We start from the raw sequence: 23,540 nt of genomic DNA on the forward strand, positions 1-23,540 counted from the left end.
TATTTACTTGTTTCCTCTAGTTAGGGAAGGAACCTTTAATATTACTTTTATCCTTTGCAAACTGAGTGGATGGGATAAAATCGGGATCTGATGGGAGACTTAGCTTATAGGTTTTCATGGTGATGAGATTGTTTTCTTCATTATTGCAATATTACAAAACCATTTATAATTTGAAACTCAGGTGAAATTAATATTGTGGAAAAATCTTGCTGTGACAGTTGAATGAAAAAGGGACATGACAGGCCGTGTTCATGCTTTTCGCATTCTGGGTCCTTGATTCCCACCTGACTTCGATGTTTTCTTCATTCGACAGACTGGGCTCTCCGGAAACCTGATCGTGCTTTCTGTCCTGTACAAAGGAGGGCTGCTGATGGGCAGTGCCCACATGACCGTGGGTGAACTCTCTTCCTTCCTAATGTATGCTTTCTGGGTTGGAATAAGCATTGGAGGTAAATAATTTAAATAGGCTTGGGGTGTTACAAATTAAAAATCAGAGCATCATTTCTGAAAGAGAAACTGAACTTTCACATTACTTCAGTTAACTTCAACTGAAAAAGCATTTCCTAGAATGTTATTATTCCAACTGGGCTTTTAAAGAAGTAAAATGAGTGTGACCCTCCCCAGCAGGTGAGCAAACAGCTCCTTGGTTGGGAAGTTTGGGGATCTTTGGAGGCCTCTTATAGCTCAGCATCACTCTGGAGTGGTATTTCCCAGCTTGTGTCTTCAGACCATTTGTTCACTTGCTCACAGGTGCAGGCAGAAGGAGGGTGGCGCTGAGCAGGTGTGGACACGGAAACCCATAGTCCTGTGTTAGTCATGGTTTCGTGATTGGCAAATCAGTGGAGAATAAAATTCCTTTTGCACAAAGTCGACCATATTCAAAACTAATGAGCAATCAGAAAATATTTGTAAATTATCAAGTGTATGAAACAGAGTTGCCTGCTTTTATTAAGAATCTGTAAGAGTTCAGCTTTTATTTTTCATTCCCGGATGAAGGAAAGCAGGAATGCATCCCCAGTCAACTTGGGACAAATGATTTCCTGGTTTTTGTTTCCCTTCTTGTCTTTGAAAATCAAGATGGAAAGGTCAGGTAAGTAGCTTAAGGTCTGATTAATGGAACATTATCAGGTATCCTATGGTGTTGCCTCAACCAGAGAGTTTTATTTTCAGGGTTTTGTATCTGTCTAATTGTTGAAGGTAGAGGCATTTCCGTAGACATCTGCAGGCAAGTGAGGATTTTTTTCTGGAATGAGATTTTCAGAGACCCCTGAAAAAAGCATTTTAGTTCTGCTGGCTGGTCTTAAATAAAAACTGATTTTAAGATGTTATGGGGTGCTGGATGGTTTGGGAAACGAGAAGGTGGACCAGTTCAGGAGGACCCACAGACAGCATGTAGCTCTTCTCTCTCCATTTCCTGGATCGAGCCTGCTGGGCTGGAGGTTTCATACCCTCTTGTGGTCCTGTTCCCTTAGGTCTTCCATCCTCCTTCAAGTTGGACTACCTACCCCACTTCCCCTCTCCCTGGCCTTTCTGTTCACATTCCAGGTTTCCTCCCTGGCCTCCCGTCATCTTAATGTTTTCTGCCACGTTAGACATGATCTTTCTCAGCCCCTCCTCTTCCCTGCTCTGAACCATTTGGCATGATAGAAGTTATTTCTGTTTGTGGTTGTTCTGTTGCCCTCTCTGTTCACAATGGACAAGTTCACAACTGTGCCTTGCACAGAATGGGTTGGAAAACACAGTTCTAATCCATTGCTATGGTCAGTTACCACCACTGGTTATGGGAGGTGCTGCTAAGGCTTTGTCTGCATGCAGAGATTGGGTAATTTGGCTTTCTTAACCACAGGCTAGCCCACAACTCTGGTCAACTGTCTTGTTCAGGATCTGCCATCTGGTGCAAGGAGGGATGAGAGAAAATATGGGTAGGTCAGTGTACATCTGTTGCCACCAGTTCTTCCACATTTATAACATAGATGCCTAAGGTGATAGGAATTTAATCCAACAACTTGAATTAGCAGGTGAGAATTCTACCACTGAACCACCAATGCCCAACAACTTAAATTAGATTTTAAGTGCTTTTATGTTTGTTTGTTTGTTTGTTTGTTTGGAGATGGAGTCTCACTCTTTCGCCCAAGCTGGAGTGCAGTGGCATGATCTCGGCTCACTGCAACCTCCGCCTCTGGGGTTGAAGCAATTCTCCTGCCTCAGCCTTCTGAGTAGCTGGGACTACAGGCACGTGCCGCCACACCTGGCTAATTTTTTGGATTTTTTTTTAATAGAGATGGGGTTTCACCATGTTGCCCAGGCTGGTCTTGAACTCCTGAGCTCAGTCAATCTGCCCGCCTCAGCCTCCCAAATTACTAGGATTACAGGTGTGAGCCACCACACCCAGCCATGCTTTTATGTTTTTAAAGTAATTTTATACTATTATAGAATCACTGTCTAAAGTGATTCTATAATCTGCAAAGCAAGAAATTCTATTTTATTTATTAAATAAGAATTTTTATTTTGGTTTCTGCTTAGAAAGGCATACTAGGGGTAAAACCCCCAATGATTCTAAGTACGTTCTCTGCTAAGATGAAGTCAGAAGTACTGTATGAAGAAAAGCAAAACCTAACCATTTTCAAGTTTACAATTCAGTGGTGTTTAGTACATTCATAATGCTGTGCAACCACTACCTCCATCTAGCTCCCAAACCGTTTCATCACCGAAAAGAAAACCAGTACTCATTAAGCAGTCTGTCTACTTTACTTCCTCCTGCCAGCTCCTGGCAACCACAGTTTGCTTTCTGTCTCTATGTATTTACCTATTGTAGATATTTCATATAAAAGGAATCATACAATACATGTCCTCCTGTGCCTGGCTTCTTACACTTAGCATAACATTTTCAAAGTTCATCTACATGGTAGCACGTATCAGTACTTCATTCCTTTTTTTTTTTTTTTTTCTTTTCTTTTTTCCTGAGACAGGGGCTTGCTCTGTCACCCAGGCTGGAGTGCAGTAGGGCAGCCTTGACCTCCTGGGCTCAAGCAGTCCTCTCACCTCAGCCCCCTGAGTAGCTGGGACTTACAGGCATGCGCCACCATGCCTGGCTAGTTTTTGTAGAGACAGAGTTTCAACATGTTTCCCAGGCTGGTCTTGAACTTCTGGGCTCAAGCAATCTGCCCGCCTTTGCTTCCTAGAGTGTTGGGATGACAGGTATGAGCCACCGCAACTGGGCTAGTACGTCGTTCCTTTTTATGGTTGAATAATATTTCATTATAGTGAGAGATTGCATTTTGTTTATCCAAGGCCATTGTGCTTTTGTTCTTCAGAATCAAAGCTCTTTACTATGTTAAACTACTTCTGACTCTTTCCCTTTACTTCTTTTTTGTTTTGTTTTGTTTTAGAGACAGGGTCTTACTATGTCTCCAGGCAGGAGTGCAGTGGCACAATCCTAGCTCACTGCAGCCTCAACCTCCTGGGCTCAAGTGATCCTTCTGCCTCAGCCTCCTGAGTAGCTAGGACTGCAGGCATACACAACCATATTCAGCTAATTATTTTTATTTTTTGTAGAGACAGGGTCTTGCTATGTTGTGTTGCCCAGGCTGGTCTCAAACTCCTGGGCTCAAGTGATCCTCCTGCCTCGGCCTCCCAAAGTGCTGAGATTATAGGTGTGCACCACCATGCCCAGCCTTACTTTTTTTCTCTTCTTTCTTTCTTCCCTCCCTCCCTTCTTTTTAAAAATTAATACCATTTTCAAAGTAGTTTTATGTTCATAGCAAAATTGTGTGGAGATAGGGGTGTATACCCCTGCCCCCATACATGCACAGCCTCCCTATTAACATCCTCTGCAGAGTGGCACATTTGATACAATTAATGAACCTACAGCTGGGCGCAGTGGCTCACTCCTGTAATCCCAGCACTTTGCGAGGCTGAGGCGGGCAGATCACTTGAGACCAGGAGTTCGAGACCAGCCTGGCCAACATGGCAAAACCCTGTCTCTACTAAAAATACAAAAATTAGCTGGGTGTGCTGGTTCATGCCTGTAATCCCAGCTACTCGGGAGGCTGAGGCAGGAGAATTGCTTGAACCTGGGAGGCAGAGGTTGCAGTGAGCTGGGATTGCGCCACTGCACTCCAGCCTGGGTGACAGAGTGAGACTCTGTCTCAAAAAAGAAAAAAAAAAAAAAGAGCCTACATTGACACAGCATTACACCCAAAGTCCACACTTTACATTAGGGTTCGCTCTTGGTGTTGTACATTCTGTGGGTTTGGACAAATGCAAAATGACATGTATCCAACATTACTGTATCATACAGAGTAGTTTCACTGCCTCAAAGATCCTCTGAGCTCTGCTTATTCATCACCCTTCTGCAACCTACTGTTTCCATGGTTATGCCTTTTCTAGAATGTCATATATTTGTAATCATGCAATATGTAGCATTTGATTGGCTCTTTTCATAGAAATATGCATTTAAGATTTCTCCATGTCTTTTTATGGCTTGATAGCTCATTTATTTTTAGCACTGAATAATATTCCATTGCGTGGATGTACAACAGTTTATTCATTCACCTAGTAAAGGACACTTGGCTGCTTCTAAGTTTTGGCAATGATGAATAAAGCTGCTATAAACATCCATGTGTAGGTTTTTGTGTAGATAGAAGTTTTCAGCTCATTTAGGTAAATACCAAGGAGTACAACTGCTTGATTGGATGGTAAGAATATGTTTAGCTTAGCACAGTGGCAGTATCGTAGGCAATGAGGTTTATCTGAGGTGTAATTATTGCTAATTGAAAACTTTTCTCAATACCCTTCTGTGATGTTGCAATGTAGTCAGCATTGGCAAGGTTTTTTTTTTTTTAAAGGGAGTCTCATTCTGTTGCCCAGGCTGGAGTGCAGTAGCATCATCTCAGCTCACTGCAACCTCCACCTCCCGGGCTCAAGCAATTCTTGTGCCTCAGCCTCCCAAAGAGCTGAGATTACAGGTATCTGCCACCATGCCCGGCCCTTTTTTTTTTTTTTTTTTTTTTTTTTTTTTTTTTTTTTTTTTTTTTTTGAGATGGAGTCTTGCTCTGTCACCCAGGCTGGAGTGCAGTGGCGCAGTCTTGGCTCACTGCAACCTCCACCCCCTAGGTTCAACCGATTCTCCAGCCTCAGCCTCCCAAGTAGCTGGGACTACAGGTGCATGCCACTGCGTCCAGCTATTTTTTTTGTATTTTTAGTAGAGAAGGGGTTTCACCATGTTGTCCAGGCTGATCTTGAACTCCTGACCTCAGGTGATCCACCTGCCTCGGCCTCCCAAAGTCCTGGGATTACAGGCATGAGCCATCTGCGCCTGGCCTAATTTTTGTATTTTTTTTTTTAGTAGAGACAGGGTTTCACCATGTTGGCCAGGCTGGTCTTGAACTCCTGGTCTCGAGTGATCTGCCCACCTTGGCCTCCCAAAGTGCTGAGATTACAGGTGTGAGCCACCGCACCCGGCCAGCATTGGCAATTTTTGACATCTCTATGGTGACTGAATGAATTTTTTTTCTTACAAAAAAAAATTTTAGTTTTGTAAGAAACTCCCAAACTGCCTTCCAAAGTGTGTGTCCCATTTGCATCCCTACCAGCAAGGAATGAGAGTTCTTGTTGCTCCACATCCACCCCAGCATTTGGTGGCGTCGGCGTTCTAGCTTTTAGCCATTCTGATAGATGCATGGTATTTCATTGTTGTTTTAGTTTGCATTTCCCTGATGACATATGATGTTGGGCATCTGTTCATATGCTTATTTACTCTCTGTATATCTTCTCTGGTGAGTTGTCTGTTCAGGACTTTTGACCATTTTTAAGTAAGTCTTCATGTTTCCGTATTGTTGAGTTTTAAGAGTTCTTCGTATATTTTGGGTAGCAATCCTTTATTGGATAGGTCTTTTACAGATATTTTCTTCCGGTTTGTGGCTGGTCCTCTTCTTTTCACATTGTCTTTTGCAAAGCGTACATTTTTTATTTTAATGAAGTCCAGCTTCTTTCTTTCATGGATTGTACCTTTGGTATTGTATCTAGACAGTCATCACCAAATTCAAGGTCATCTACACTTGCTCCTATATTGCCTTCTAGGAGTTTATTGTTTTGTGTTTTACATTAGGTCTGTAATTAACTCTATATTAGTTTTTGGGAAAGGTGTAAGGTCTGTGTCTAGATTTCTTCTTTGCATGTGGATGTTCAGTTGTTCTAGAACCATTTGTTAAAAAGATAATGTGTATATTGCCATTGCATCTCCATTGTATTGCCTTTGCTTCTTTGTCAAAAATCAGTTGACTGTTCATGGGGGTCTATTTTTGCCAAATGCATTTTTAATTCAGCCTAAAAATCTTAGTCCATTGTATCTTGCGTAAATATTCATACCATAGAATATTTTAATTGTATTTTTTCAGCATCCTCACTGAGGGAAAATGTTACAAATAAATGTCCTCACATTTGATGTAGACCATTGCATTTGGGGTTTAAGTTGTTAAATGGTTCAGGCCAGGCATGGTGGCTCACACCTATAATCCCTGCACTTTGGGAGGCTGAGGTGGGTACATCACTTGAGGTTGGGAGTTGGAGACCAGCCTGGCCAACATGGTGAAACCCCATCTCTACTAAAAATACAAAGATTAGCCAGGCATGGTGGGGGGCGCCTGTAATCCCAGCTACTCGGGAGGCTGAGGCAGGGAGAATTGCTTGAACCTGGGAGGCAGAGGTTCAGTGATAAATACTACACCACAGCAGAGCAAGACTTCGTCTCAAAAAAAAAAAAAAAAAATGGTTCAAAGCTGACTTTAAAAAGTGATCGCTAGAGACCAGGGATGGTGATGCACACTTGTAATTCCAGCACTTCAGGAGGCCAAGGCAGGAGGATTGCTTGAGCCCAGGAGTTTAAGACCAGTCTAGGGAACATAGTAAGACCCTGTCTCCACAAAAAAATAAAAATAAAGAGATTGCTGGAATGTTTAACATTAACCAAATTTATTTCAGTTTTTGCTACTGTGAAAGTTTTTTTGTTGTTGTTGTTTTTTGTTTTGAGACAGGGTCTTGCTCTGTTGCCCTGAGTGCTGCCAGAGTGCAGTGGGGCAGTAATACCTCATTGCAGCCTTAACCTCTTGGACTCAAGTGATCCTCCTGCCTCAGCCTCCCAAGTAATTAGGAATATAGGCACATGCTACCAGGCCTGGCCTTACAGTTATTTTTTGTAGAAATAGGGTTCTCTCTGTGTTGCCCAGGCTGGTGTTGAACTCCTGGGCTCTACAGTCCTCCCACCTTGGCCTCCCAAAGTGTTGAGATTACAGCCATGAGCCACTTTGCCTGGCCCTTTTTTTTTTTTTTTTTTTTTTTACATAGCATTACATTGTATGAGGTATTGTAAGTAATCTAGGGATTACTTGAAGTATATGGGAGAATGTGAGTAGCTTATCAAAGTTGTATTTATTGAGTGCCTGAAGGTGAGGTATTATTTTGTGGATTTGTCTTTAAAATCAACATTGAAGTATTTTATATTTTTTTAAATTATGAGATAGCATTACATTTCAGTTAAATTGCTATGCTTTTAACTAGGTAGATTTCCTCTGCGGCATTATGATTTTAATCCAGTGGTTGATGAGTATGACTATATATGTTTTTCAATCCCTGATCAAACATTAAATCCTTATTAGAAATCAGTGAAATGTGGCCGGGTGCAGTGGCTCATGCCTATAATCCCACACTTTGGGAGGCCGAGGCGGGTGGATCACCTAAGGTCAGGAGTTTGAGAGCAGCCTTGCCAACATGGCGAAACCCCATCTCTACTAAAAATAAAAAAATTATCCAGGCCTGGTGGCGTGCACCTGTAATCCCAGCTACTCGGGAGGCTAAGGCAGGAGAATCACTTGAATTGGGGAGATGGAGATTGCAGTGAGCTGAGATCGTGCCACTGCACTCCAGCCTGAGTGTCAGAGTGATAATCTGTATCAAAAAAAAAAAAAAATCAATGAAACTGGAGGAGAAGCCAAAGGAAAACTAGAGTATGAGACAAGCAATTCTGAGTATCAGTTCCCAGGAAGCTGCCTCAAGTTGTTTTTTGAAAATATTGATAACAGATTTTATATTAAAAGCAATCATTGTCACTCCTTTCGGAGGAGTGGTGGCCAGTGCCAGTGCCAGTGCCAGTGGTGGACATGTGTGTGGATTCTGCTTCTCGTCCTCAGGTCTGAGCTCTTTCTACTCGGAGCTGATGAAAGGACTGGGTGCAGGGGGGCGCCTCTGGGAGCTCCTGGAGAGAGAGCCCAAGCTGCCTTTTAACGGTGGGTCTGAAAATTGATTGTTTCTTTGCTAGGATTAACAAATGTGGCTTTGAACAATGAGACCAGCTTTTCCCCTGCCTGCAAGGGCGTGAGGGATGAGCCACAGTAAGGATGTGGCTCCTGCTGCATGGTGGGTCTGGCGGGGGGGCGGTCAGGTTTTCTATGAGAGGGGGTGGGACAGCTGCTGGGGCACTGTTGTGGGCCAGGGTGTCCCTGGATGCATGGGCTGGCCACATAGTGTGCTGCCCTCTGTTCCCCTCCTTGCATCTGGGTGTTACCGCAAAGGGCAGGATGGAAGTCAGTGTGGCCCAGGGCTGTGACTAGGAAGGGTCCCAGCTAGTCCGCCAAATTGATCTTCCCTAGTGATTCTGACATCTCTGTGGAGGGCTATGATGGGAAGAAGGGAGGAGGAATCAGACATAAGAAAATATCTAAGTTTCTTGGCATTTTGGTGTGGGGTAGGGGAGGCTGGTACTCATTGGCTGGAGCCATCTCCTTCCTTATCAGTGACTTCTCTGGAGCTGTAGGGCCTAAACCAACTAGCCAGGAATCGGGAGAAATGGCTATGAGTAGTAACCACTCCCAACTGCTTATTAACTTCCTAGGACATTGTTAGGTAGCCCCAGGTCCATAAGTGAAAGCCCAATATTCTCCAATGTGATAGGCCTAGGAAATAGGCCCAGCTGAGAGAGTTTCAGTGGTGTCTCCCAAAGCACAGCAGGTGAACACCAGGGCAGAACAGACCTCTGACCCCTCCAGTTCTGCGGCTGCTGTGCAGCGCTCCCCGTTTCATCATAACTCTTTCAAAATATTTATTCCAGGTAGGTAAGATAAACTCTGGAGCTACACAGAGGCAGTGGCGTAGAGAGAAGGCCATCGGGTTTGAAACCAGACTAACAAGGGTGGATCTTAACTCCACTACTTGTTAGCTTAAGCAGGTTGTTGTCTGTGGTCTTCAATGTCCTCATCAGCAAAATTGGAATTATAATTTCTGCCTCTCAGGGTTGTAAGGATCAAGTAAGACCATCTACGTATATAATACCTTGGACATAGTAGGTGCAGAGTTGGCACGTGGTAAGCATTTAGCCTAGGTCTGCTTCTGACTTGCCCTTTAAGAGCTCATATACCAGGATTAGCTGTGGTGGAGTCACCCATCCATAGCCAGATGAGTAGGAGAACCGAGTTCAGCTTTTGAGTTTAATTTTTTGCTGTTAGTAATTAATATTCCATTTTATGTTTCAGAGGGGGTCATCTTAAATGAGAAAAGCTTCCAGGGTGCTTTGGAGTTTAAGAACGTGCATTTTGCCTATCCAGCTCGCCCAGAGGTGCCCATATTTCAGGATTTCAGCCTTTCCATTCCGTCAGGATCTGTCACGGCACTGGTTGGCCCAAGTGGTTCTGGCAAATCAACAGTGCTTTCGCTCCTGCTGAGGTTGTATGACCCTGCTTCTGGTAAGTGGTTCACCACACTATAGCACCGGGGGACTCTCCGGAGCTCTGCTCCCACTTTTGCGCCCTGGGAGATGCTCAAACCATGCAGATACCTTATTTTGTGAGAGTACCTTCTTTTCTAAGTGCCGGTGGAAAGAAATCCCTCAAACAGAAGGTGTCATTTGCAGGGGCATGACAGCTCATACAGAGGCCTTTAGAGCTTTTTGTATGTAATGTGTCCTACCTCTTCAAGCCCAGAGTGACTTCCCCAGTTCTACCTCCTCATCTCCCATGCGGGTATCTCCTCTGGATATGCCCTCTACTGGGAGCAGGTGGATGAGGCTGTGCTCAGCAGCCAGGAGAAGGTGCCTGGGGTGCCGCTGGACATCCCTACACACCAGCAGCACCCTGGAGAACCACCGTGTGCCAGCGCGCATGCTGGGCGCAGGAGCGATAGGGAGCTCCTAGAGAACCTCTGCCTCTGCCTGTGACCCATTGAGTGCTTATTGTGCACACAGTTAACTTGGCAATCAGTGATTCACTTCTTTTTTTTTGAGACAGAGTCTTGCTCTGTCGCCCAGGCTGGAGTGGAGTGGCGCAATCTCAGCTCACTGCAAGCTCTGCCTCCCGGGTTCCCGCCATTCTCCTGCCTCAGCCTCCCGAGTAGCTGGGACTACAGGCGCCTGCCTGCCACCACGCCCGGCTAATTTTTTATATTTTTAGTAGAGTCGGGATTTCACCGTGTTAGCCAGGATGGTCTCAATCTCCTGACCTCGTGATCCGCCCGCCTTGGCCTCCCAAAGTGCTGGGATTACAGGCGTGAGCCACTGCGCCCGGCCAGTGATTCACTTCTATGTGACTGTTCCATTGAAGCTATTTTGAGCTAGTAGGGATTTTCTTTTTTTTTTTTTTGAGATGGAGTCTTGCTCTGTCGCCCAGGCTGGAGTGCAGTGGCGCGATCTCAGCTCACTGCAAGCTCTGCCTCCCGGGTTCATGCCATTCTCCTGCCTCAGCCTCCCGAGTAGCTGGGACCACAGGTACCTGTCACCACGCCCGGCTAATTTTTTTTGTATTTTTAGTAGAGACGGGGTTTCACCGTGTTAGCCAGGATGGTCTCGATCTCCTGACCTCATGATCCATCCGCCTCGGCCCCCCAAAGTGCTCGGATTACAGGCGTGAGCCACCGCGCCCAGCCGGGATTTTCTTAATGGATGATTTTTCTCATTCTAGTTTTTATTTTATTTTTAACTGGATTATAACATCTTTAAGAGCAAAGAGCACATGATTTTACTTCCTTCTATCTTCCCTGTAGTAGACAACAATGTCTACTACAAACAAGCAAACAACTCTGAGTAAAATGTCAGCAAGCAAACAACTCTGAGTAAAAATCAAATCATGAATTTAGAAAGAATATTTTGGCCAGATGTGGAGCCCCACACCTGTAATTCCAACACTTTGGGAGGCTGAGGTGGGAGGATCACTTGAGGCCACAAGTTGGACACCAGCCCGGGTAACATAGTGAGACCCTGTCTCTATTTATTAAAAAAAAAAATAATTCTTTAATTTAAAAAATGAACGTTTTGTGTCTTTGTGCTTACGCTTTTTGGTTAAAACAATGTGAGAGCTGGTTACATGTCAGATAAATATGTGACTTGCAAATCCTGACCCACGGAATCACCACCTGTGTTAAAATGGGGCTTACTACATTGTTTGTCTCTGGAATCGCTTTCTTGATTCACCATTGACTTGCTATAAAATTTGGAGTTTAAGAAAATCCTAGTTAGCCGGACACAGTAGTTCACGCCTGTAATCTCAGCTCTTAGGGAGGCAGAGGTGGGAGGATAGCTTGAGCGCGGGCGTTTGAGACCTGCTTGGGCAATATAGTGAGACCTTGTTCTCCATAAAAAGGAAAAAAAAAGACAAGAAAGAATCCTATTTAGGTTGCTGTAATTCAAGTAAAAATACTGAGTCTCTAGTTTCTTCATCACAATGAATAAATCCAGGACAAAGCAAACTGCAGTTAAATGTCTGCCATGTGTAGTCTATAAAGAGCTTTGTGCTTTTTTGTCAAAGACCTCAAGTTTTTGCCAGTTTGTGAATGTTTCCAGCTGGCTTCTATAATTCCACAACATTAACTGAGAAGAAATGGCATTTCTTATGCTGTCACTGTTGTCATCATCACCAAGTTTTGTTGAGCACCCTCAATGTGAAGAATTCTGTTAGCAAAAGTCATAGAGATAGCGTCTGATTATTTAAAAGCTCTGCCATTGTATCGACCAGATTCTTAGTTGCAGACAACAGATTCCTCACCAACTAAGCTTATTACAGAAAGGGATATTTTAAGGAGTAATACAAGAGCTCAAAAATCACTGGCAGGAATGACAAAATAGATTCTAGGTTGTACTTCCAGGACAGTTCCCAGAACTCCACCCCAGAACCAGGCCTTCAAGGTAGCTGCTGACACTGGCATGGTCAGGAAGCTACAGATTTAGGCAGTTGCCATCATGGGTGCCAGCTTCAGAGCTGTGCCACCTCTGCCAATATTTGTGCCACAAGTGGACGCCTCATGGCTTGCCCCTCCCTTCTGAATTAAAGCTTTGCACAAGTGCATCTTATCGGTGGAATCCTAAGTCACTAGGGAGTTTTGGGAAAACTTCCTAGAACCTCCGGAGTACAGGAAGGCAAGCTGGACAGATGGACTCGGTGAGATAGTCATCCAGCTACTGTAGGGAAACAATAACTTGGACAATCCAGAAAGTCCCTTTTAGCTCTGAAATTTCATGAAATATGTTAGTTTTAAGAGTCCATCTGGAGATTTTCAGTACATTTTGATCTTTAAAAAATGAGTCTGGAATTTTCCCACCGGATCCCTTCCGTGTTGGTCATCAGCCTCATCACACTCAGTGACTCTTTCCTTTCCTCTCAACAAGGAACTATTAGTCTTGATGGCCATGACATCCGTCGGCTAAACCCAGTGTGGCTGAGATCCAAGATTGGGACAGTGAGTCAGGTAAGAAGAGAGGCTTCCATTTCTATTTCACTTTCTTTTAAAATTACTTTTGTCTTTTGCTTTGCTTTTTTTTTTTTTTTTGTCTTGAACTTCTCAAGAGAGAAGGAATGGAAGTCTTTGGGATGTATTAAGCTCATCTCACATGGCAGGTTGTTTAGGTTTGCAAGTAGCGCTGTTTCCTGAAAACCCTAAATGACTGAGCAAGGGTGAAGCATTGACTTTTTATTGAAAGCTGGAGACTACCATTACTAGATAGTCTACAGGATGGGGAGGAAATGATAGAAGATTTTATTGACTCTTTTTTAGCTTTTACTGATTCTTCCCATTTTCATTACCAGCCACAGTCTACTATTCTGCATAATGGGTTTCAGGGAGAAGTGAGCAAAGACTATGGCAAGAGTCAGAGTCCTCCTTGCAAAGAAGTTGCAGATTTCAAAGCAGAGTGTTAATGTAATGTGGTCACTTTGATAAGGCCATTTTCACAAGACCCTTTGGGGCAGGGAAATGTTGCTGCAGCTGTTTTAATTTTTATTAACAGGCTGTGCACACAGCATACAAACCTGAGCCTCCCCCCATTTCTGAACCTCTCTTTGTGATTAGCTCATCCTCTCCCCACTCCACTTGGGTGAGGGCAGGTGGACAGTGATGGGTGCTCAGGAGTGTAGGGACATCAGTGGTGTATATGATTAAGGATGGAGAAAAGAGCCTGGAAGTTTGCTTATTTTTTAGGACTACTCCATAGGGTTCTGTCAGAATTGTTTGTTCCCATCTGATTTGTGTGTATTTCAAAAAGTAATGGATGGAGATGGATTCCCCGCTTTGTCCTGAGTGGAAGGCAGGCAGCTGGAAAATGCAGATGGACTTGGGGTCTCCCGGTGCCTCCTGATTCCTAAGGCAGGGGACTGACATTTACGAAGTTCCTACCTTGTGCCAGGCGCCTTGCAGGCACCTGCTGTGAGGTCTCATTGCCTGCAACATGGTGAGAACTACAGATGATAAAATCCTGTTCGTGGCAAAACATAAATTTTAAAAAAGACTTCTAGGTCTAAATTTATTAGACATGTTTTAAGTCTGTTTGAAATTCATGATATGTTTTATTTCTAATTTGTAGGAACCCATTTTGTTTTCTTGCTCTATTGCTGAGAACATTGCTTATGGTGCTGATGACCCTTCCTCTGTGACCGCTGAGGAAATCCAGAGAGTGGCTGAAGTGGCCAATGCAGTGGCCTTCATCCGGAATTTCCCCCAAGGGTTCAACACTGTGGTTGGAGAAAAGGGTGTTCTCCTCTCAGGTGCATTTCTTTACTGCTTTGTAGCAAAGTCTCTATATCCAAAGAACTTTTCACATGTTTCTTGTTTTTTTTTTTTTTTTTTTTTTTTGAGACAGAGTCTTGCTCTGTCACCCAGGCTGGAGTGCAGTGGCGCGATCTCTGCTCTCTGCAAGCTCCGCCTCCCAGGTTCATGCCATTCTCCTGCCTCAGCCTCCCGAGTAGCTGGGACCACAGGCACCCGCCACCACGTCCATCTAATTTTTTGTATTTTTAGTAGAGACAGGATTTCACTGTGTTAGCCAGGGTGGTCTTGATCTCCTGACCTCGTGATCCGCCAACCTTGCCCTCGCAAAGTGCTGGGATTACAGGCATGAGCCACCGTGCCCGGCCCACATGTTTCTATATTGCAGTATTCTTTTCTAATTAGGTTTTCATCTTTAGAGTTTTTGAAATTAGCCTTACCACTTGCTCTCTTATATGTGGAAAACTCCACAGTGTTTTCTTTCACTTTCTACCCCATGTGTGTTCCAAAAATTCTGAGTAGTACTCAGCCACAGCAAGCTTTTTTTCATCTGAAAAAAAAAACAAAACAACAACTGTGCTTTGCAACCTGAGACCCTCAAAAATTAAAGAAAATAATAAGTGGCAGGATGATTTGCCCATGGAGTCAGGGAATGTGCATCAGGAACAAAGCTGAAATTTGAAGAATTATTTACTCCCTACATACTAGACCAGGGTTTGACAAACTTTACTTTAAAGAGCTAGAGAGTAAATATTGTGGATTTTGGCCAGGCACGGTGGCTCACACCTATAATCCCAGCACTTTGGGAGGCCGAGGCGGGTGGATCACTTGAGATCAGGAGTTCAAGACTAGCCTGGTGAACATGGTGAAACCCCGTCTCTACTAAAAATACAAAAAGTTAGCCGGGCGTGGTGGTGGGCACCTGTAATCCCAGCTACTGTGGAGGCTGAGGCTTGAGAATTGCTTGAACCCAGGAGGCAGAGGTTGCAGTGAGCCAAGATTGTGCCATTGCGCTCCAGCCTGGGAGACAGAGTGAGACTCTGTCTCAAAAAAAAAAAAATTGTGGGTTTTATGGGTCACATATGATTGCTGTCACACATCCTTCTTTGTGTGTGTATTTTTAAGCAACTTTAAAAATGTAAAACACATTCTTAGCTTGAGGGCTGTGCATAAACAAGCCACGGTTCAAGTCTGGCCTGTGGGCCGTAATTTGCTGAATGGACTCACGGCTGTGAGGCAAAGTGAGCGATTCCCTGTGATGTCAGACCACACCTATCATTCTGGATCACATTATGGTTGCCATAATTTGAGGAGAGAGAAGACTCACTTTGTATTTCTTTAAAGTGCAGAAATGAACCAATGAGTAGAACTTAAAGAGAAATAAGTGTTCAGCTAAACACTTTTTTTTTCAATACAAATATTGAAATGTTTCCTTGCAAGATAACAAGTTCCTGGCCGGGCATGGTGGCTCATGCCTGTAGTCCTAGCACTCCGGGAGGCCAAGACAGGCTGATTGCTTGAGCTCAGTAGTTCGAGACCAGCCTGGGCAACATGGTGAGACGCCCTTTCTACCAAAAATACAAAACAATAGCCAGGTGTGGTGGTGAGCACCTATGGTCCCAGCTACTCGGGAGGCTGAGATAGGAGTACTGCTTGAGCCCAGCGAGGCAGAGGTTGCAGTGAGCTGAGATCGCACCACTGCACTCCACTCTTAGTGACAGAGTGAGTGAGACTCTGTCTTAAAAAAAACAAAAACAAACAAAAAAAACTTGTCTCTGTTTGAGCAGAGGGTGGGTGCCTTTTTGTCACAGTGAAGGCTGGCAGATTAGACTAAAACAATAGTCTTTTCCTATGCTAAACTTTTCATTTGAAGTTAGACCACAGAAAATATATAACAAAAGGGTTTTAAGCTTATTGTATATGATTAAAAATATATATATATAAGCAGTAAATGAAAAGGCGTCTTTGATAGATCTGAGATGTTCCAGGAGTAGAATTCCTGACTGCTGTGTAAAAGTGAACTGCTACTTCATCTCTGAAACGTATCTGAGAAACGGGGCAGAAAACCAGTGTAAACTGCTCGTGGTGAAATTATTGAACATTGAAGTGTGAGGCTTGTCCTAAGAGCACATCACCTTCCTTGACACAGATTCTGCATGTCCTTCCCTCTGGTAGGATCCTCCAGTTCCGTTTCTCAGCGAAGTAACCAGAGGTTCCAGTCTGCTCTTGCTTTCTGGGAGGAAGAGAGCACCTAGTAATAGATTCCCAGTGTACTGACTGGCACCACAAATGACTCAGAGGGGACCTAAGTCATCAGCAGGCTGCTCTAAGGACCTACCTCAGGGCACTCAGACACCCTCACCAATCAGAGGCTCAGGAGAGGGTTTTCCTCACTGCCCTCCTTGTGTGCACTGGTTTCCTGTTTGAGAGCAGCATTTAGCAGCACCACACACCTCAGATCTAGAGGATGAACCTCTCTTATATGAAATAAAATGATGTCCAGCAACTACTGTTGATAAGTATGTTCAGCCAATAAAATCAAAAAGGAATGTTTTTTATCCCCAAAAATGGAATTGGGTTTTATATATAATTTAAGTTGGGAGGAGTGAGCACTCTGAGACTTTCCAAGTATGACTTAGGAGTAGCATCCCTGGAGGAAAAGAGGGAGGATGGGGTGAGACAAAGATAGGGAGGGAATCAACACAGATTCTGCTGACTCCACTCCATCCCACCTTCTCCCACACCTACTTCCAGTTTGTTCCCTCACTTTTAGTAGAATTTGAACTTAAAAAGACAGGATTAGAGTGGCTTACTGTAACTTTCAGTGTCGTACATGTACACATAGTACTATTTTTTCCTCTAGAGGAGGGGAAAAGAACATCTTAAAGAATAAGTGCTGTGTTAGCCAGGTATGGTGGCACTGCCTGTAGTCCCAGGTACTGGGGAGGCTGAGGCAGGAGAATCACTTGAGCCCAGGAGCGAGAGGTTGCAGTGAGCCATGATTGCACTCCACCTGGAAGACAGAGCAAGACTCTTGTCTCAAAAAAAAATAAAAAAAGAAGAATTGCTATAATGTGGGAATATTAGAATTATCAGTCTCAGCACCATTGATGTCCTTTGCTCCCAGACATTTCAACTGTTCTTTGGAAACCTGCAAATATCTTGAGTTTCTGGTTTCCTTGCTACATTGGATATTCTGCTAGGGAGGAAGTATGTGTAGTGATGAACAGCATAGATCTTTACATGCTTTTAAGAGCATACCCCTTGCACTGTGTAGGTTCAGATCTCAGTTCCACTACTTACCAACTGTGAGATCTTGGACATGTCGCTTTGTATCTCAGTCTATCATCTGTAAAATGGGAATAATTATAGGGTCTATCTCATAGGATTTTTAAAAAGATTAGCCAGGCACCGTGGCTCACACAGTGGCTCACAATCTCAGCACTTTGGGAGACCAAGGCAGGAGGATCTCTTGGGTCCAGGAGTTTGACACCAGCCTGGGCAACAGAGCAAGACCATCTCTACAAAAAATTTTAAAAATTAGCCAGGTTTGGTGGTATGGGCCTGTGGTCCCAGCTACTCAGGAGGCTGAGACAGGAGGATCACTTGAGTCCAGGAGGTTGAAGCTGCAATGAGCCATGTTCATGCCATTGCACTCCAGTTGGGTGACAGAGCAAGACCTTGTTTGAAATTATTTAAAATTAAAACATTAAATGAAATAATACATGCAGTGCATATAGAAAATGCCTGGTATTGGCTGGGCACTGTGGCTCCTGCCTATAATCCCAGCACTTTGGGAGGCTGAGGTGGGCGGATTGCTTGAGCCCCGGGGCTTGAGACCAGGCTGGGCAACATGGCAAAACCCCGTCTTTACCAAAAATTAGCCAGGTGTGTTGGTGCACACCTGTAGTCTCAGCTACTTGGGAGGCTGAGGTGGGAGGATCACTTGAGCCCAGGAGATTGAGGCTGCAATGAGCCGTGATCATGCCACTGCACTCCAGCATGGGTGACAGAGCGAGACCCTGTCTCAAAAATAGAAAGAAAAGAAAATACTTGGTATATAGGAAGTCCTCAATACATTTTGGCTATGATAATAATTATTAATTTGGGGATTGATATATTTTAAACCTATATTTTAAAATAGGTTTCTGGTCTATTTGTGTCAGCTGTGACTAACTAGAAGAAGCTTACCTTCAAATTGCTATATGGTTTACCATAAAAGCCTGTTACTAAGATTTTTTGTTGAGGCTTTCTTTTTTTAAATATTGTCTTTGTCAGGTGGGCAGAAACAGCGGATTGCGATTGCCCGTGCTCTGCTAAAGGTAAGCCTGAAGCGACTTGGATGTTTTTTAAATTAGGGATTATTTTTATTAGGGACCTTGTAATTTGTAATTTACTATTTGTCGTCTTCCTTTTCTTGTTTTTTGTTTGTTTTTTTTTTTTTCTTGGAGGGGGAAGGTGACAGTTCTGGTGAAAGGTAAGTTAGTGTAGTATATTGTCCAAATTTAATAAGTAATTCTTAGGTATCATGAGCCCAGTACTGTGCTAAGGTTGTTGGAGGTAGAAGAATTTAACACATGGACCCTCCATCAAGAAGCGTACAGTCTAGCCAGTGAAACAGTGATTATTAATGCAAAATATAAAACAGCATAAGTATGCATATTTGTACAATCTGTAATCAGCTGCTAAAGTGAATAGTACAGACTTGACGTACTTAGACAAGATTCCTAGAAGGAAAGGGAAGAGCTATTTTAGCTGAAAGGCAGGCATTCTCTTTTTAAGGAAGCAATAGCCTTCCCTTTGTTATACAAGTGTTCTTCTCAGGCTTATAGGTGATTTAAAAAAAAAAAAAAACAGCTTTACTGAAGCAGAATTTACATATATAAAATTCATTTATTTTAAATGTACTTTCCAGTGACTTTTAGTAAATTTGCGGAGTTGGTTGCACACAAAGTCCAGTTTCAGAACATTTCTGTCACCCTAAAAAGATCTCTCGTGCCCACTTGCAGTCGTTCCTTGTTTCCAGCCCCAGGATGCCACGAATCTACTTTCTGTCTGTCTAGATTTGCTTTTCCAGACATTTCAGATAAATGGAATCAGACAATATATGGTTTTTGGCATCTAGCTTCTTTCACTTAGTACAGGTGGAGTGTTTTTGAGATTTCTCCAATTTGTAGCTTGTATCAGTACTTTATTCCCGTCTACTGTTGAGTAGTATGGATGGATCCCTATTTGTTGATCTGTTCACCAGCTGATGAACACTTGGGTCATTTCCAATTTGGGGCTATTGTGAATAATATATGAAGAATAGTAGCTACCTTTTTGTGAGGGTGTGTGTTTTCATTTGCAAAGCTAGACTTGTAACATTTTATCTACATCAGATTAGTCTTTTTTTTTTTTTGGTCTTACATGTTAGCTTTTCTTTTTTCATTTTTTCTTTTTTTCTTTTTTTTTTTTTTTTTTGAGACAGAGTATCGCTCTGTCACCTAGGCTGGAGTGCAGTGGTCCGATCTCAGCACATTGCAACCTCTGCCTCCCAGGTTGCAAGTGATACTCATGCCTCAGCCTCCCACGTAGCTGGGATCACAGATGCACGCCACCACACCCAGCTGATTTTTGTATTTTTAGTAGAGGTGGGGTTTCACCATGTTGGCCAGGCTGGTCTTGAACTCCTGACCTCAAGTGATCCACCCACCTTGGCCTCCCAAAGTTAGTTTATTATTTCTAAATTAACTATAAGCAATACCTTGAAAGTTATAGACTATATCTTTTTAATTTTAATTTTATTTTATTTTTAAATGTGACAGGGTCTCATTCTGTCACCCAGGCTGGAGTGCAGTGCAAGCTCACTGTAGCCTTGACTTCCTGGGCTTCAGTAATTTACCTGTCTCAGCCTCCCAGGGAGCTAGGACTATAGGCGCATACCATACCAAACCCAGCTAATGTTAAAAAAAATTTTTTTGGTAGAGATGGGGTCTTGCTATTTTGCCCAAGCTGGTCTTGAACTCCTGGGCTCAAGCAGTCCTCCCCACTCAGCCTGCCAGAGTGTTGGGATTACAGGTGTGAGCCACCATACTCAGCCTTACTCATTTTATTTATTTATTTATTTATTTATTTATTTACTTTATTTATTTTCTGAGACAGAGTCTTACTCTGTCACCCAGGCTGGAGTGCAGTGGTGTGATCTTGGCTCACTGCAGCCTCCACTTCCCGAGTTCAAGCGATTCTCCTGCCTCAGCATCCAGAGTAGCTGGGATTACAGGCATGCGCCACCAGGCCAGCTAATTTTTTTATATTTTTAATAGAGACGGGGTTTTGTCATGTTGGCCAGGCTAGTCCCAAACTCCTGACCTCAGGTGATCCACCTGCCTTGGCCTCCCAAATTGCTGGGATTACAGTCGTGAGCCATCACGTCCGGCCACCTTACTCATTTTAGATTCCCATCTCACTGACCAGCAGGATAAAACTGTGCTATAAATGATACCTGGTCTAGTGATTACTCTGATGATCATTTAGAATAGTCTCTAATTCTTTCATTTATGTACTTATCCCAGACAGTAATTTGTGGGGTTTTTTGTAACAGCTTTGAGATATAATTCACATACTACATAATTTGCCCATTTAAAAAATAAATTCATTGGTTTTTAGTGTATTCAGTGTTGTGCATCCATCATCACAATTTTAGAACATTTTCATCACCCCCCCAGGGACCCTCTACTCTTTAGCAGCCATGCAGCTCCCCTTCCTTATTTCCTGCATTGAACCCAGCCCCAGATATCCACCAATCTGTAGAAGTGCCTGTTGTGGACATTTCATATAAGTGAACTCATACAGTATGTGATTCTTTGTGTCTGGGTTCTTTCACTTAGCATAAGTTTCCAAGGCTCATCCACATTGTAGCATGTGTCGGAATTTTATTCCTTTTTTATTGCTGAGAGTTTGTGTTTTTCCAATAAAATTATTTTATCTTTTCCTTTTTTTTCCTTCTTCAGAATCCCAAAATTCTTCTCCTAGATGAAGCAACCAGGTGAGGATATCTTAATAATATATACAATTATATGTATTAAACCAAATTCTTCCTTCACCAAAAGACTTTTAATTCTGTACCTCAAAGTGATACAACTGAAAATGCTTTCTCCCCCCTTTACTTTAAAGTGAGGGAAGCTGAATTAATAATGACAGTTGAAAAGCAGTGGGCAGACTGAGTCCTAGTTGAGAGTTCTGGGTCCACTTCAGACATGGTTGCCATCAATCCTAATCACTCTGTAAGCCGTAACCGTGCAGTGTGCTTTTCTCCTTACATCACAGTATAGTGTTATGGAAATCAGAAAGTCCCAAACAGTTGAAATTTTGATCATAGTAAAAATTGGTTACTCAGGAAGGGCTGCTATGTGTGTATCAGGAAGCACATGGGTGTCACTGACGTCTTTGCTTTCTTGTGTGCGCTCCTGTGTCAGTGCGCTGGATGCCGAAAATGAGTACCTTGTTCAAGAAGCTCTAGATCGACTGATGGATGGAAGAACAGTGTTGGTTATTGCCCATCGTCTGTCCACCATTAAGAATGCTAATATGGTTGCTGTTCTTGACCAAGGAAAAATTACTGAATATGGAAAAAATGAAGAGCTGCTTTCAAAACCAAATGGGATATACAGAAAACTAATGAACAAACAAAGTTTTATTTCAGCATAAGGAAGCAATTACTGGTAAACAATATGAGACTTTAATGCAAAACAGTGTTGCAGAAAAAAAAAACAAAACTCAGAGACTATGAAATACGTAAACCATATATCAAGTTATTTGAAAAATACCTATTTTTTTCCAAAGTGTGTAAAAGATTGTTTTGAAATGTACCTGTTCTCAAGATCTTTTTATTCAGTTTTAATAATTATAACTTTTTAAATGTCTATAGCACTGAAGTTATTTTCAGGTTTCGTATTTTCTTTTATTGTGGAATATTTTAATTAATATAGCATGGCACCTCATTTTCTTTTGCCTGCTGTCAAAGATTGAAGCTGTTGTCAAATGACAACTTAAAAAGGCAATTATAAATAAAAAGCCTGATTATTTTAGGCCAGTTTACCAATCACTGTGTAATTCTTCTGGTAGTATTCTACCTACTTTTAAGTCTAATTTTACAGATAGAATAATGGAAATTGAAAATTTAACCCTTTATCCCAATAATCTCATGAAGCAAACCTAACTATTTAACATCAGCTGGAAAGAAGGGAACATTTATATTGCCCGTCTCCTGTGTCTTCAAAGGTGTGAGAGCTGAGGAATATGTGTTCCTATGGGAACTGTGTTTGAATATGTGCAGTTTTCAACATTTTGGCACATGAAAGCCTGACAAGTTTTTAAAAGGGCAGAAGCTTTATTTTTTGAACAGAAAAACGTGTTTTTTAAATTCACGTGTTTGTATGAGTACTTTTGCGAAGCAAGGCATGAACTGCTAGGTATTATTAAGAATGAATGATTTTTGCATTTAAGTTGTTTGAAGGCAGGTATTTTGAAAAATATCTGTTACAAATTTATAATTTCAAGACAAATTGAATCTTATTTTATAATACTTCTGGAATTTCATTAATAAGGCTAAAATTTGAGGAATATAATTAATTTTCAGCCCTAAGACATTTAAGTTTGGAAGTCCTTGCTATTCAACAGAATAACAAGAAAACTTCAGAATGTATCACTCCTGAAAAGAAGATATTAATAAGCCCTTTTATTTATGGTTATAGTTTTATTTATAGTCTCAAAATTCCTAAAGCAGTGCTACAACCATTGAATTTGCCATATTTTGTATCAGTGCTGTTAATTTGCTGTTGCCTCAAGAAAAAGTGCTTTTTCTCCATGGATGAGGCTAGACCCTAAGAAGTAATTAAGTCAATGTAAATCAGATGGAAGTTTTCCCATGAACTAAGCATTTATTAGTTCCCTGATTAGACTGGAAGAAGAAACCACTATTTCATGAAAAGCATGGAATATGATATTTTATTCTTCATAATTAATAAAATTGATATGAATGAATGTAGTGTTCTTTGAATTAGTAAACAGTCCATCTGTGACAATCATTTTTAACAAGCTCTACTTGTGTTCTTTATAAAGTGTGATTTTCAGAAAGCAAACAAAACACAATTACAAGGTTGAATCTGAGGAAAATAATCCTTGTGCCATAGAAGTATTTACAAAATTGCATTTCATTGTTATGTTTTATTTTCTGATACATGATGTTCAATTTTATCTTTAGGTAATATTTTATATCATAGATTAAAATTTATAGTGAACTTTATCTGTGTCTGTCACTTTTTTTTTTTTAATGACCCAGGAACCAAAGACGCAGTCTGTCATTTCTTATAAAACTTCTCACTACATTGTTTCTTAGTAGAATTTGGCTGTGTAGATTCAGGAATAAAGAAAAGACTAACATTACACATATCCAAAAACATGTAATTAAAAGTTCCATTCATTCCTCCTTATCAAGTTTGTTGATGTCATCACTTGTTTCCTACTTACAAATATTGTTTGTT

General features: G+C 42.1%; 1 protein-coding gene and 1 non-coding gene across 3 annotated transcripts in view; both read left to right on the forward strand.

The window, feature by feature from the left end:
* Positions 1–23,302, forward strand: part of ABCB10 (ATP binding cassette subfamily B member 10) — a 42,234-nt gene extending 18,932 nt beyond the window's left edge. For both annotated transcript variants that reach the window (XM_063724752.1, XM_024238143.3), the window contains exons 6-13: positions 314–449; positions 8,187–8,282; positions 9,525–9,734; positions 12,644–12,723; positions 13,835–14,015; positions 18,295–18,338; positions 21,009–21,043; positions 21,474–23,302. In XM_063724752.1, coding sequence (XP_063580822.1) covers positions 314–449; positions 8,187–8,282; positions 9,525–9,734; positions 12,644–12,723; positions 13,835–14,015; positions 18,295–18,338; positions 21,009–21,043; positions 21,474–21,705 — 1,014 coding nt within the window. In that variant the 3' untranslated portion in view covers positions 21,706–23,302. The remainder of the gene's footprint in view (positions 1–313; positions 450–8,186; positions 8,283–9,524; positions 9,735–12,643; positions 12,724–13,834; positions 14,016–18,294; positions 18,339–21,008; positions 21,044–21,473) is intronic.
* LOC112130883 (U4 spliceosomal RNA) lies at positions 4,712–4,847 on the forward strand. Its single transcript, XR_002913056.2, has one exon. It is a non-coding gene; the product is annotated as a U4 spliceosomal RNA (small nuclear RNA).
* Positions 23,303–23,540: the final 238 nt, after the last annotated feature.

The sequence above is a fragment of the Pongo abelii genome, chromosome 1, assembly GCF_028885655.2.
Source record: "Pongo abelii isolate AG06213 chromosome 1, NHGRI_mPonAbe1-v2.0_pri, whole genome shotgun sequence".
NCBI lineage: Eukaryota > Metazoa > Chordata > Mammalia > Primates > Hominidae > Pongo > Pongo abelii.